General features: G+C 42.2%; 1 protein-coding gene across 1 annotated transcript in view; it reads left to right on the top strand.

The window, feature by feature from the left end:
• adam19a (ADAM metallopeptidase domain 19a) overlaps positions 1-16804 on the top strand; it is a 186145-nt gene that overhangs the window by 66594 nt on the left and 102747 nt on the right. Inside the window, exon 3 of the mRNA XM_076087223.1 lies at positions 9054-9130. Within this exon, the coding sequence (XP_075943338.1) occupies positions 9054-9130 (77 nt within the window). The remainder of the gene's footprint in view (positions 1-9053; positions 9131-16804) is intronic.

Raw genomic sequence — 16804 nt, 5'->3', positions numbered from 1 at the left:
GGAAAAATCACATCCAGCACCCGGACTATCAGCACTGGCACCCCCCAGGGATGTGTGCTCTCCCCACTGCTCTTCTCCCTCTACACCAACGTCTGCACCTCAGAGGACCCAACGATCAAACTCCTGAAGTTCGCAGACGACACAACGGTCATCGGCCTCATCAGGGACGGTGATGAGTCTGCATACAGACGGGAGGTTGAACAGCTGGTCCTCTGGTGTGGTCAGAACAACCTGGAGCTGAACAGGCTCAAAACAGTGGAGATGACAGTGGACTTCAGGAGGAGCCCCCCAACACTGCCCCCCCCCTCACCATACTCAACAGCCCTGTGTCTGCTGTGGAGACCTTCAGGTTTCTGGGATCCACAATCTCCCAGGACCTGAAGTGGGCCCCCAACATCAACACCATCAGGAAAAAGGCCCAGCAGAGGTTGTACTTCCTGCGCCAGCTCAGGAAGTTCAAACTGCCTCAGGAGCTGCTGAATATTTTCTACTCCACCATCATCCAGTCTGTTCTCTGTTCTTCCATCACTGTGTGGTTTGGATCGGCCACCAAACAGGACAGAAACAGACTACAACGGACTGTCAGGTCTGCAGAGAGGATCATTGGTTCCAGCCTGCCCTCCATCCTGGACTTGTTCACCTCCAGAGTCAGGAAACAGGCTGGAAAGATCTCTGCAGACCCATCACACCCTGGACACAAGCTGTTCCAACTCCTCCCCTCTGGTAGGAGCTACAGGGCTCTGTACGCCAAAACCACCAGACACAGGAACAGCTTCTTTCCACTGACCGTCACTCTGATGAACAATTAATCAGACATACTGCACTATTACCTCTGTTTGCACTATCACCTCAATTCCATTGACACTGTTGTTTATAGATTTATGTTCATATATACATATACTTTTTTGGATATATATGTACTTATAATGTACATAGTTGTTGAATGTTTATACCTACATCTGTTCTACTTTTTTTTGTTGCCCATGTTCTTTTTGTATATATACTCTCTTGTTTATTTGTAAACTTGTGTGTGTAGATTGAGAGCGAGTCAAATTCCATGCGTATGCATACATGGCCAATAAAGCTGATTCTGATCCTGATGATTACATTTTGCAGTGACATGTTGGTTGTTTAACTACATTCATGTTCACAGTGTGATTCAGTAGTTGGATTACTTTTTTGTCATTCTTTGTGTAGCGAACTACTGAAACTGCAAACAATTTTAGGCCATAAAAGGAAAGGCATATTGTTTTCTACTCTAATTGAACCCCCTTTGACCAGCCCTCCCCTCTTGTTCTATTGATGCATTCATCAGGCAGCCACCACTTGACCTTTCACCTTTGTGTTGTGCCTGCATTATAAAGGGCTCACACAGAGACAGCGTCATCATCTTCAGTAAGTCGAATACTGTTTTAGTTGTTGAGATCTTCAGACGAGTAACACAAGAGGCCCATTGTTTTAGACCGGTGCTCAGGTCGGTCAAACAGTCCAAAAAAGTGCAAGTTTAAAACAATTTGCTTGGGTATGTTTTTTGGGGGGGTTACCATGTGAACAAGTGGCCACTTTTTAAAACTTTTTTTTATAATGTCATATCACATGCACATCTTTTTTACAAAGTAAGTTTTCTTCGTATCTTTAGTTAACCAAACTGTTTTTCTCCCTCGGGTAGCTTGCTGTAGTTTAACTTCTTCCAGTGTGAAGTAATCGGTTGCTTGCAAAGCTTTGCTTTCAAAGTAGCTTCCACAACACTGATTATTTTTGCAGTTTTGGCCATCATTTCTATCTGTAGTGGTAACTGACATGAGTAAGATAACCAACCAACCGCCACGTTAGCCAAACTTGCTTAAAGTGGTAAATCTATTACTCAGTAGTTCAGTAGTTCATCACAATTAAAAGCCCATTTATTGCTTCCAGTTTGACCAACTGTAGTTTGCCATAATTGTATGCATACAGTTTTCTTGTGCAATACGTACTATTAGTGACATTTTAGGTGCTTGCTTTTAGTTTTACCTTTCAAATAAAGCAGATTTGTTCTAACCAGGCCAGCTATACTGACTGCTTGTGTTTCCTGCCTCATCTGACTTCACTGAGTTTAATATCACCATGTAAGATCACTGCAATCATAACCTATGGAAATGTTGGCCAAAGCTATGAAAACAAGACTCAAGTTGTATTAAACCACAATTACACAGGGTCTCTGGGTGCTATTTAAGGGCAGCCATTGTGCAAAATAGCAGCTTTATGTGCGTTCTCGTGTCATTAAATGGACACACATTAAATGTCACTAAACAACTGTTGCCTGGCATCTTGTAATGCATGAGATGAGCTGTAATAGAGCATAGTTATGATCACTGTGGCAACCCACAGTCACATCAAAGATCTGAAGAGCGCATACATCATCACCTCTTTGTATGTTTACAGTTCATCCCCCTGTATAATAATCGCTGCCTCTCAGGAAGAGAGGGAGGACTCTCAGGGCCCTCTCATCATATTCTTAGCATGTAGATTAGAGACGCTTTGATCCATCTAATAAGCCCTCCTCTGGCCCAGGCTTGGAGCTCCATCTGATGCACGGATGCTGCCGTCTTCATCCCTTTCCACGTCTGTCCACAGCCCCAAGCCGATAAGCATCAGTGGCACGACCCAATTCAACACTGTTCCTTTCTTGTGCTGTCTCTTTAGCTCCCTCTTTTTTCTTTTCCGGCTGTTTCTCACTATCGATTTGTCTTTTCCTGTCTCCCTTTCTGTTTCTCTTTCGGTGTCTGCGAGTGTCTCTCCAACTGTCTCTTTTCATCAGGTGAGCCACTTGAACAGGACTTTTCTAACTTCTTATCCAGTGACTGCTCGAACTCTCCATCCGTCTTCTTCGCCCCAGCCCACTTTTCATCTTCCACCTTATCCTCTAGGATGTGGTGTGCTAACTTAATCCAAATTGACTGACAGTGAAACATGATCAAACATGTCACTACACACGGTTTAAATTTGCGTGTGCTTGGTGCAGCTTTACGTCGTACTTTCATTTGCTCTTTAAGCCAGTGGGGGTGCAGGGTGAAGATTAAAGCTGTCTAACCGTAACCTTGAGGAATCAGCAGCAGCAGCCCAAATCACTCAGAGCACCAGCGGCTGCTGTGAAAGATCGACAAATGTGGCTGAGGGAATCTGAGGCTCTGGAAGCCGTTTGATTTCAGTAAATGTGTTGATACCCCCACAACAAACTCAGTAAGCAGAGCTTCTAAACCAATCACTATGACCAATGGACTCTGAGATGGTAGGCCGGAGATATGAAGAAAGGTAGTGAAGTGGAAAAGGAAATAGAGATGCTTTTCCACAAGTCAAAGGAACATTGGATATTCTGAGCTCAAAAATCATACAGACGGGGAAATCTGATGAGTTATATTTCTTAGCCTCTTCTGTTCCCTCCAAGTTGAGGTTTCATAACGGGAACCTCTGCCTTAAGGCCTCGGTATGCTTCAAACCAACTAGGTCTATGACAGTTGTCAGACCACAGCTGAAAGAAAAGTGTTGAAACCTATTTCTAATGGCCAACCTTGAAAGTGGGGTCCAAAAGACGTCTGGGGACATGGACTTTGACAGCCATTGGGGTGTAGCCAGGAGGCCATCGCTGCAGGCTGTTAGACGATGCTTCGTTTGAAGCATGAATGCAGTGCAGTTGGCTGCTCGGAGTGGGCCGATTGCCTGACCCCCCCGGGAGTGCTGCTTGCCCTGAGTGCCTGCCCCTGCCGCTGCACCGGGCGCCGTTCTCCTGTTTATTGTAAGCTTATTAATGTTGAACGTGTCATGTGGCCCTCTTTTGGACGGAGTACCTTGCTTAATAGTTAGATACTGAGGCCCTTAGAACCTCTCCTTGTTCAAGGGGTTGCTTTGTTTGACGTGTTCTCCAACCACACCTTCAGGCAAAAGTGTTCATACCACCATCAAACACGGGGGGGCAAGACACAGGGCAAGACGAAGTGATCGTAAGGATAACAGCATACACTTTCGGACAGTCTTTCATCAGAAGCGTTCATGGATTTGTATTCTGTTGTGATTGAGGCAGTTATGTAAAGAATGCAAAAAGAGAGCTTGAGAGAGAAGTTCAAACCCCGGTTACTGTCACACCTCAGCACGCCCTCATTGGAAAGGAATCTCAGATGCTGTAAGATGATCCAGCAAGTACTTTGTTTAAAGCATACCGAGGCCTTTAAGATCTCTCCTTGTCCAATTTACTGCCTTCTTGACAGTTCACACTTCCCTACCTTGCTCCTTCCTTTATGTAAACCCTCATACTGTCACCAGTGCTCTCCCTCTTCACTTTCTCACTTCCCTCTCCCCACCCGCTGTGACTCTGCCGTGACCTATCGAGCTCCTTCAGCTGGAGCTGGGGAAGTTTCTCAACGGAACAGCTGAAAACGAAGCTAGAGAAGTGGGGGTGCATCTGCTGAGCATGTGTCATGTTGGAATGACACTTTTAATGATGTGGGAAAGAATGCTCTTGAATTCACAATGGGTTGTTTTGTTTGTAAGATAGAAGAGTGAATACAGATAAGACCTGGATTCTCTCACTTAATCCCACTTGATGGTTATGTTGTAATGTAGAAAATGGTTTCTCTACACTCAGACTTTGATAAAAAGAGGGGACTTTTTGTTACGCTACATTTAGTTTTGACGTTGAGTCATTGGAACTCCTATTTCCTTTCCCAGCACTGAAACTTGGGGCCTCATTTCTCAAAGTGAGTGAAGAGGAAGTTCTAAATTGGTGTATATGAACCCCTGATATGAACAAGACAGTTTGTGTTACCTGTGCATGGGCACAGCAGTGCACAATGATCAATGATCCATCTACATCAGTCTCTGTCTGAGCAACCAAACAAAAGCCATTCTGCCCCAGATATCTCTATTTTAATGTCACTGCCATGGCTTTGCACAACATCTGGGTTTAATAAGTACAATATGAGTTATGTCAGGGAAGAAATGTGGTTATGGCTGTTAGACTAAAAGTTAAAAGAATACTCCACCTGCAAAATGAGCTTTTGTTGCTCACCGCGTTACCTTGAATACTAGAAGGAAACTAGCATGCCTCCACGGGGAACGGAGAAAGTAGGCCCTTTCCCATTGAACCAAATGGAGTCGAGGTTATCGACACCATGTCTAAATAAAAAATACTGTGAATAAAATGTAATGTTAACCCCGGACACTATTTACTTCAATTCATCAAGAAGCATCTGTTCATGAATTCTCCTTCCATGCGAGAAAAACGATGTTTTTTTCAGGAATTCTAGGTAAGGCGGTGAGTAACGGATATACAGATGGTCCTTATGTGGCTCAGGTATTTCTTTAAGGTACAGTTAGGGTTAGGCAACTCAAACACTTGGTTGAAGTCAAGGGCGCCTCTTAGACAAACATTTCTAACAGTGAGGTTGATACTAATGAGGTTCAGCTAAACCAAAATGTTTGGACACAAGTGGCACAGAACCACTTCCCTCTCGTTCATAGATGATAGAATAGTGACATCACGGAGCTGCAGGTGCTCAGTGATGCAGTGCTTGAAGAACAAGATTAAAACGGGGAGTCAATGCAAATTTAAAAGAATAACATTTCAGTTTAAGAGGAATGATTTCCTTTTTTATTTCAGAGCACAGAAGCTGCTGCATCACCACTGTGTAGTTTGTGCTGCAGTAACACTGGGTAAAGGGTGAAGATGTCTTCAGGTGCCACAGGTGTCAATCTTTCCGTTTTGCAGACATGATTGACAGCAGTAGCTCATTGGAGGTTAAACATCTCCAATTTGGGAATTGGTTTACCTACGATTACACTCGTCTACAGGATTTAAAGTGACAAGACGGCGGCTGCTGGGCACTGACAGAACACACAGTGTGTGGACCGGACGGTTCGCATGCTCGTAGTGGCATCAAACACACCACCCTGCCGAGCTCCTAGCATGTTACAACACTGTATGTCTCTTTGATACTGTCATAGGAATAGCTGGCATGCAGTGCCACTTCACATCATGCTGACTGACACGCAGTCCCACTCTGCAAAGGCTTTTCTCAGTGGAGACAAGTGTAATGATTTCATGGTGCTCGTAAAGAGTTTATGGTGTTTCAGACTCTTGTCAGCTGTGGTGCAGCCGTATCTAACTGTGGAAAACAAGCACAGATGCTTCTGGTCAAGTCTAACATGCATTAGCATTGGACCAGTTTTACCTGACATGGTATAGTTGCATTGCCAGTGTATCTTTTTGTGGACACAGTCAAAGTCTTTTTCCTCTTCACCTTGTTTTCTTGCTAGTGGGATTGCACAACTTTCTTTGGCTCAGTATTGTTTTGCATAACTGCTGTTACTCAATCAGCAAAAAAACATCAGACTTCTAATTTCATCATTATCTCTGCCAGGAGAGCCATGCGTCTGTGAGTGAGTGTGGATGAGCAATCAGCTTGCACACAGGTTTGTAACTAACAGTTATTATCATTATAGATTGATCTGCTAATTACTCCCTCAATAAGTCAATCAAGTCAGTATCAAAACGTGTCAGATAATAGTTCATAAAACTAAACGTATTAAATTGACTATCACGTGAGACAAAGACACATCTGAGAGGCTATAAACAATGTCAATGTTTCTGGAATATTTACGAAATATTTTGAATATATTTTCTGTGAATTTCACCCTCACACAGCTGTGGAGGGTGAAATGAATCAATGACATTTAAGCACTTGTTGCTCTCTGCATCTGTAACATGTTTTGTCCTGAATAATAGAGCATTTTTAAGCTGACTCGTGTCCACTTGTTGTCCAAACCGAGCGTGAAACTGTCCTTTTCTCTGCAGAGATGCTTTCCAACAGCGAGAGAAGTGAGCTAGAGTTGTATTTATAGAAATGAAGAAAGGAGCTCAAGTGTTTCTCGTAATGGAAACCATACGGCCAGGTTGTAATGAAATAGATCTCCATGTTGTTCATATGATAGCTATTCATTCTAAATCCAGAACAGAAAAGAAAACATGTATATTTCCAGTTATTTGGTCCACAGCCAGATATCCTGAGAGCTACTGAGGTCTTTGAGAGGAGTTTGCTCTGGATGTTTGTGCTTCCTAGAGGATGAATCTTCATGGTTGTCACAGCCCTCTGGCCTTTTCTCTGGCATCACCGTCTGGATAACATGTCCTCCTACTGGCCCATTGGACATTTCCATCTTTAAGTCTCATACTCACATTGGTCGAGGTTTGTGGCTGACGGGGGTCATCTGTACAGAACAACCTGCTCCTTGTTTAGTTTACTGACAACATGTCACAGATTGGAAGCATCCAGTCCTGGGGCCAGATGCATGGAATTATGCAGACGCATTATTTTTGTCCGATTTATAAAGCACCACTCCCACAGTTCGCTATAAATAGATGTAGAAAGGCCCTCAAACATCCGTTTGCATATGGATATTTATATACTCATATCGCTCCACCACGTGAGAATCTGTCTTCATGCACAGCTGTGGCTGTTCAGCGTCGTCATCACTGCAGTAAATTCTCAATCATCATTATAATTAAACGTCAGAAGGATGATCAATGATTCATTTTCAGCCTGCAAAAATCTCACAATCAGTGAAATTGTCAACTGAAGAAAACGTTACCCGTCTCTCAACTCCTTCAATCTCCTCCTCGTCATCATCACCCACAGCTATCTCAGCTGAAACCGCCTGTACGCTGGTCTGAAGTCTGCAAGAGGTGCACACTGTTCCTCCATAAATACCAGTTTATGTGTGGCGAACAGGTGTACACATCATTTACACATCTGGCCCCTGGTGTGAAGTAGAGGCTCTACTAATATCTCCCCTGTTATTATATTATTTAGCATATATTTAACAAGGAATCAGTACAAGGATGCCAAAGATGTCATATTCGCTATTCAGACGCAGTATTGCTGTTGAATTGTTGGCCCACTAAAGACTCTGATGCTCTATTTTTCCACTGTAGAATTTCTCACTTGATACAAATTTTGGTCACAATTCATTAAAAAACAAATTTCAGAGATCCTGAGACCAAACAGGTTGAGGTCCTTTGATTCAAGTGACACCGATGGATGCACTTGTGCTTTGAGGCTCATTTCAGCTGCGAATATGAACTCGCAGGGTCCGAATAGTAAAACCTTCACAAGTTGGGTATAATGAACACCACAGCCACTAGTGCTGCAGTGCTGCATACCTTTTGTTTGTCCTCACCATTCATTGTGTTTCAAACTGTTGAGCATTCTTTGGTCACTGTTGAACTTGTGTTCTATATGAAAAAAGACATGCCGTTAACAACGTATATTTTGTCCATGATGGGCCTCAGAACATGAATTGCTTACTATCTTGATATTAGTTTGATTCATATATATTATATATTTTTTTCAAACAAAAATACCAGATTCTAAATTTGTAATATTTGCAGCTTTTCCCATTGATCAGATCGTATAACTTTGGGACTTTCACTTGGACAAATCAAGCTATTGACATCGCCTTGTGATGATGGCTGTTGTTTCACATCTTTTGATATTTTGCAAAAAGCAAATCAAATAATTGAGGAATAATAATAATAATAATAATCGGCAGAGTAGTCAATATATGACAAAAGAATTGAGGTGCAGTCCTAATCAGAATGTGGTTTGAACATGTGTTCCCATATCTCTGAAATAAATACCAGAGGAGCATTTCTCCTGAAACACGTCAAATGCATTTATTTTATTCAGCAGACGCTTTTATCCAAAGCGACTTACAATTCAGATTCTATCACATTCATACACCGTAGGCACAGCTACGGGAGACATTTTGGGGTTAAGTGTCTTGCTCAAGGACACATCGACATGCGACTAGCAGAGCCGGGGATCGAACCTCTGATTGAAGGACGGCCCTGCTCTCCACTTAGCCACAGTCACCCCCCTATTTTCCACTCAGCTGTAAGTGAACTGCCTTTGGGCGACTTGTAGAGCGTGTTACCTGCTGGCTGAACGCTCTGCACTGTGATTCTTTAAACGTGAGTTCATCTGCTGCTATGATCTGATCCGATCTCTCTTCTTGACCCGTAGGAGGAGCACCCAGTCAGAGGGGAAATAGCGCTCTCATCCAATGACCTCCAGCTGGTGCTACAAGTGGAACGTAATCAGTGAGTACTCCTTCTCTCGTGCCCACCTGTAATAACCTGTCCTCTACCTGAGGAGAATAACTGATTGGGAGACAGAGAATGTAGAGTGAGGAAGCTCTGCCTCTTCTTTCTCAGCTCTGTCGTGGAGTTGACGAAATGTTTCCACGGTGTTGAAAGCGTGTTAAAGATTGAGTGGACGGCTGCAGCAGTGATAACAGCAGACGGTCGCACAATAACCATGCAGCCACAAGGGTTGAGCTCCTATTGGAAAGAGCATGTGTGACGGCTGTAGGAAGCACTGACGCTGAAACAGAAAGCTAACGTCCCATTCAACCCATTATTTGACAGTCATGCTCGTCCCTGACCGGTAAAGTTTAGTTCTCAACCGACGGGATTGGAGGCTTTTCATATGTGCCTCAAGAGAGATAAATACGACGTGGCTCTTGACTTCTTAGTAACGAGAGCAGGGAATGTGTGAGTGACACGCCTCGAGGCGCAGAGAGGAGCTAATCAGAACAAGCGGTGAGTTCCACAGAGGGAGCGAGGGAACAGGGTTCAAGGCCAGCAGAGGTTATGATGTTCCTGTGATAACATCAAGCCGGAGACGTGCCCAGACTCCCAAGAGAGAGCCCGGAGGTGGAGAGAATGTGTCCGAGCAGAGATACCTGACCAAACAGACCCTCATTACACCATTTCATTTAGGAATCCTAGTGAGAATAATTAAGAGTAGAACTGTATATGTCTTGTGAGGAGCGCAGCCTAGAATCTAAATGCACTCACTCGTATGTTCTGTTCTGCACCACGGCTCTAGAGAGATGTAACACTAAAGAGGCACAAGTTTGTTTTTGTTTTAATTAGTGTTTGGAAATTGCCGGAGGAATGATCAAAACCCAACCACGCCTTAATGTCTTTCTAAATCATGTGACTTTAGATTTCTTTCTAAAAATGTGAGTCAGCATATTGAAAGCAAACAGAATATTAGATACAGCATCACTGCACTGGGGTACAGACAGATAACAAGTCAATGGATCAAATGATCACACAGCACTTTCTTATTTTACAATATTTTAAAAAGAACTGATCCGTAGGTGAGATCCTAAATCTGGCAGACATATCAGTTGAAGAGGTCCATGTTAGTGTCTGATACAGTATGTGATACCAGGATCAGACATACCTCTGATACAGCTTAAGTACTGGATCTGGTATCGGCGTCTAGTATCTGAGGTTCTGCACCAATCCAATATCACGCTATCATATTTATCAGCTCTATGCCACGCAGGAACAACATCATGTCCTCATGCCAAACGTTACACACAGTTTTTGTGCGTTTTAAGGAAATAACTCATGTTTAGGCATCCACCCCGTCCCCCGTCCCACCCACTGTGTGCTTTTTTATCTGTGGGATATCTACGAATTATGGCGCATTATTAATTGTAGCTATATCTACGAATGCTGGATAAGACCAGCCTGAACTAGAACAAACCGTGACTTCCATCATCAGCTCAGGAACAAAAGAATCACCACGTCCCAAATCGATGATGGAGTGATGGAGTGAGCATCGACTGTATATAAGAAGTGGACGGAGTCATCGTGACGTCATCCATTGGTTTGAGGACTGCCGTCTTCAAGCCTCTTTCGCCGTCGCCATCTTGGATTAGAGCCGTATGGTATTTTTTCGCAACCGATGAACGGAAGTTATCATATGTGGAATGCAGAGGAGTGACGTATATGACTCTGGTAGCAGCAGCGACCTGTCAATCACCCTGTAGCCCCGCCCTAAAGCATCCCCTGCTTTATGGTCTGTTTGACTCTAAATGGACCATAATGTACTAAATGAACATCATGCTGTATTGAAGAAGACTTGAAACTAGAGATTGAGACCATAAACTCATGTTTACAATGTTTACTGAGGTAATAAATCAAGAGAGAAGTAGAGTCATTTTCTCATAGACGTCTATACAACCAGAGGAGTCGCCCCCTGGTGGACACTAGAGAGAATGCAGCTTTAACACACTTCAGCATTGGCTTCAATCAGCAGAACTAGAGGTTGCTGCCAGGTTTTGCTGTTGGTTTGACTCAATGAGTCAAAGGCAGCGTACACACACTGGATGCATAGGATTTCAGTTGCTTGGAAACAGAATGATGACTTGGAGCGAGAGGAGACAAATGGAGGGATGGACACGGACAGTTAGGTTAGGCGCACAGAAAAACAAGACGCCCTGAGACAATGGTGGCACACATGGAGCAGACAGGCAGTGATGAATGAACTGGTGACAGTCCACTGAGTCTGGAACAGACAGCCACACTGTAACCAGCCAGTTGGCTCAGTCTGGACCTATTTTAAACCAGCTGTCCCAGTGAAGTTTGGTCTGCACCAGAGAATGTAGGTCAGAGGAAGAGGGACACATTCTGGTGCAGTTACTGGGAACGCTACTGGAAACTGAGTTTATTTTATCTTCCAGTGGGACAGGACTGGAACACGGCCAGCATGGTTGAAGGCCAACATCATTACTTTCACACTCATGAAAGCAGCAACAACTATATCTGCTTGTAATAAGACGAGATGGATGTTAAACAAAGATCCGATTAAAACAAGAAAGAAAGTGTGTTATAATATTACGAGAGTCTTTATTACAACAAAGCATGTCGTTAAAAAGACAAAACATATTCTTATAATGATAAATCTCATTATCACTTGTTATAAACACTTGTTATATTTCATTATTGCATTATTATGGCTTTTCATCATCACAAGAACAACCATTATAATAAACAATATACAAATCAAAGTGACTCATCATTAGGAGAACAAAATACCTCATAATATTGGTTATAACAAGGTGTGTTGTTATAAGGAGGAAAGTATCCTCTTATCTCAACAAAGTATCTTATTAGGGAGAAAGAGAAGGAAACAATCCATATAAAGGGAAAACATTACAATTACAATATAAGGATAACAAAGCATCTCATTATAGCAGTAAAAGTAAATCTCTGTATTTGTTATAAAGATAATACAGACCTCAAGGATAGAACATATCATTTTATTATTATAAAAACAGTAAAAAGTGAGTGAATATCTTGTCAAAAGTCACTGAAGTCATATTGAACTGAGTGGAGTGGCTGCTTCAGTAATGCTACACAGTTCACCCAGCGGTATTCAAGATGCTGCATTAAGAGTCAAGAGGAAGTTTGTGCCTTCAGCATAATCCTCTGTGACTTTCCCTCTCTGCTGCAGAGGAAACAGGTGACGCGTATCTGAAGAGTGCTCAACCAAACTGGTGGAGTGGTCTCACAGAGCGTGACTCCTTCACTTCAAGTGGTTTAAACAGACACGAGGGAGGAGGAGGACAGATGGAAGGAGAATAGTGTGTGTGTGTGTGGTGGAATGCCAGCTGACGGAAGGCCCAACATGCCTGTACTGGCTGAAGCACCCAGAGCCGACAGACGACATGTGATGTGCTGGTGTGCTGGTTCCAGTGATAATGACTAACACACTAAAACAATGCGAAAGATCAACTGTAACTAAAAACAAGTACATTTATTCATTTTGTATAATTCCACAACAAGCAAGCAAATTGTTGTTGACACATGAACTTAGCATGTGGACATGTGTTTCACTGTTATCACATGAACTTAGCATGTGGACATGTGTTTCACTGTTATCACATGAACTTAGCATGTGGACATGTGTTTCACTGTTATCACATGAACTTAGCATGTAGACATGTGTTTCACTGTTATCACATGAACTTAGCATGTGGACATGTGTTTCACTGTTATCACATGAACTTAGCATGTAGACATGTGTTTCACTATTATCACATGAACTTAGCATGTGGACATGTGTTTCACTGTTATCACATGAACTTAGCATGTGGACATGTGTTTCACTGTTATCACATGAACTTAGCATGTGGACATGTGTTTCACTGTTATCACATGAACTTAGCATGTAGACATGTGTTTCACTGTTATCACATGAACTTAGCATGTGGACATGTGTTTCACCGTTATCACATGAACTTAGCATGTAGACATGTGTTTCACTGTTATCACATGAACTTAGCATGTGGACATGTGTTTCACTGTTATCACATGAACTTAGCATGTGGACATGTGTTTCACTGTTATCACATGAACTTAGCATGTGGACATGTGTTTCACTGTTATCACATGAACTTAGCATGTGGACATGTGTTTCACTGTTATCACATGAACTTAGCATGTGGACATGTGTTTCACTGTTATCACATGAACTTAGCATGTAGACATGTGTTTCACTGTTATCACATGAACTTAGCATGTGGACATGTGTTTCACCGTTATCACATGAACTTAGCATGTAGACATGTGTTTCACTGTTATCACATGAACTTAGCATGTAGACATGTGTTTCACTGTTATCACATGAACTTAGCATGTGGACATGTGTTTCACTGTTATCACATGAACTTAGCATGTAGACATGTGTTTCACTATTATCACATGAACTTAGCATGTGGACATGTGTTTCACTGTTATCACATGAACTTAGCATGTGGACATGTGTTTCACTGTTATCACATGAACTTAGCATGTGGACATGTGTTTCACTGTTATCACATGAACTTAGCATGTAGACATGTGTTTCACTGTTATCACATGAACTTAGCATGTGGACATGTGTTTCACCGTTATCACATGAACTTAGCATGTAGACATGTGTTTCACTGTTATCACATGAACTTAGCATGTGGACATGTGTTTCACTGTTATCACATGAACTTAGCATGTGGACATGTGTTTCACTGTTATCACATGAACTTAGCATGTGGACATGTGTTTCACTGTTATCACATGAACTTAGCATGTAGACATGTGTTTCACTGTTATCACATTAACTTAGCATGTGGACATGTGTTTCACCGTTATCACATGAACTTAGCATGTAGACATGTGTTTCACTGTTATCACATGAACTTAGCATGTAGACATGTGTTTCACGGTTATCACATGAACTTAGCATGTAGACATGTGTTTCACTGTTATCACATGAACTTAGCATGTGGACATGTGTTTCACTGTTATCACATGAACATAGCATGTAGACATGTGTTTCACTGTTATCACATGAACTTAGCATGTGGACATGTGTTTCACTGTTATCACATGAACTTAGCATGTAGACATGTGTTTCACTGTTATCACATGAACTTAGCATGTGGACATGTGTTTCACTGTTATCACATGAACTTAGCATGTGGACATGTGTTTCACTGTTATCACATGAACTTAGCATGTGGACATGTGTTTCACTGTTATCACATGAACTTAGCATGTAGACATGTGTTTCACTGTTATCACATGAACTTAGCATGTAGACATGTGTTTGACTGGCAGATGAAGGGCGAGACATACCCGGGCTACCGATCCTCTCCCTGACGGGTTTATTGTTCATGTGTGAGGCAACATCAGACGTGACTTTAACATGGCTTTACACACTTTGTAAAACAAAATGATACAACTGAATACATTGATGTAGATTTATTGAATTTGTATTTATTATCAGAGAATGAATCGCCCACCAACAATAATACAATATCTTCAAAATGAACAGGAGTTACAATTCAAGTATAAACTTTAACTTTAAACTTTAATGCAGCAACAAATAGGTCAAATCTAATCCATGAATTACAATTCCAGTGTATAATATATACAGCATATACACATAGAAGTGAATTAAATAGATTGGCCCCACTGTTTGAGTCAGTAGTGGTATCGGCTCCTCCCTAATCATCGTAGCGCCGCTGCATGAAAGCACACACTTCAGCACCATGCTGGCTGAACAGAGGAGCGCCTGCACTTCACAGCAGTGCACGCTGTAGTTTTGTGGGCTGTCATGATTTAAAATCTCAGTCAAGTTAATAATAGAATTGCGGTGATTATTGACGGTTTGTGCAAGTGTCCATTCTCTCTCTACCCAATCAGCGCTCTGCAGTGTTTTGACCTACAAGAGTCCAAAGTACCAAAGAAGTACCAGCTACCATCCAGAACGTTTGACAATGGAAAACCAAAAAAGAGCAAGTGAAGTTGAGTAGAGCCGTGCGGTACCATGCTGTGGAAATGCAGTATAAGTATGAAACAGCATAGTGAAATGAATATGGGTCCTCTAGTTCTCCAGTCAGTGCTCCATCCAAAGGGAACAACACTACTGTGAACTGGGCTACAAAATATCATTAATATGACATGAGAATTAATGTTCCACATAACTCATTTAGTGTTTGATTCCAGTAAAACCTTGATTTTTGGGGGGAAGTTATACAATCGTATGGATGAAAAATCTCATTTCATCTGCATCTCTTAATCTAGACTAATAATCTATAACAATACTGCACATACATCACTAACAATCACTTCATTATTGCCAGGAATAACAACACAGTATTGGTTTTTCAAAACATATTGATTTTGATTATTTGAAATGGTCTCAATAATCATTTTCCTTTGTATTGTTACACCAATACCAGCAGCCAGTTATCACTCAGTGCTCACGTAGCTCCGCCTACTAGCACTCATTAGCAGCACTGTCTTGCGCCTCATTTGTTTCTGGTTGAATCTGATCATTTTGCAGGATCGTCGCTGTCATGTGTCAACCTTCAGTGTGTCTCATTAATTATCCGGACAGTTGCCCCCCGGCGCCCTCTTCTGTGGCGTTGCGCCACGACCGACTCTAGGTCGCCTGGGAAAGGCCTGGGGGGAGCACCCACCAAACTCCTACTAAATACTGTGGGAAACAATGGCCTTGTTATATTTTAAAAAATCTAAAATGTTACGCCCTCAATGTTTGTTTTTTCCCTGGTATGGAGAATCCGTGTTTTTCAAGGTTTTGTATCGAAGTCATTAATTCCAGCATTGTGCCAACAAGGAGGTCATTGTTTCAGTTGCACATTCTGGATCAAACCCTGAGATCCATTCTCCTATCAATTATTATTTCATGTCCCTCATCCAGCAGGACATCATCTCATTAATAGCAGAACTAATTCTTGAACAGACAAAATGCATCGCAGCAACAAAAAAAACTATAATAAAAAAAGAGAAGTTTATAAATGTAGCCGGCACAGTTTCCTCTTATCTAATCAAGAAGAGCGTCTTCACCTTAGTGTCACTTTTGCTAATGTTACAGGAAACATTCAAAGTTTACACAGCTGCGTAGGTTTGCACAAGCAAGGAAGAAGAAGTAAGCAAACATGTACGTTATTAAAGAAAGTGCCAGCAGGGTAATCATCGTGTATTAAATATTGAAAGCATCAAAACAATTGGCCATATCATTCAATTAGCTTGCACTGGCTGGTGGTGCTCTGCAGCTTTATCCTCCCGCCTCGGTATATCTCACACACTCGGCTCAGGATGTTGGCGTTGCACTTAAAGAGCACATTTCATTTTAATTGCAAATGTTCTGTTGAGGGTTCCTGGATGAAGTGTAACCTATTTCTATGTTAATGAAAGCCTTGATTACTCTGCCACCCTGGGATGATATGTGATGGAATGGGCAGTGCATGCCATCCATTGTACATAATGATGAGGCAGACCCTTGCAGACGCGTCTAGTTGAGCTAAATGTGTTGCTGTACTCCAGGCTGCGGACCAGACAAGGTGTTAATGAGGGACCGGAGTCCTCTGAGAGTCCGACTTCACAAAGACCAGTTTAGAGGGAAAG

This window comes from Anarhichas minor, unplaced genomic scaffold (assembly GCF_050575085.1).
Source record: "Anarhichas minor isolate MPS153535 unplaced genomic scaffold, ASM5057508v1 ptg000009l, whole genome shotgun sequence".
NCBI classification, from domain to species: Eukaryota; Metazoa; Chordata; class Actinopteri; order Perciformes; family Anarhichadidae; genus Anarhichas; species Anarhichas minor.
Note: the sequence above shows the minus strand (reverse complement) of the source record. Positions and strands in the feature narration are given on the sequence as shown.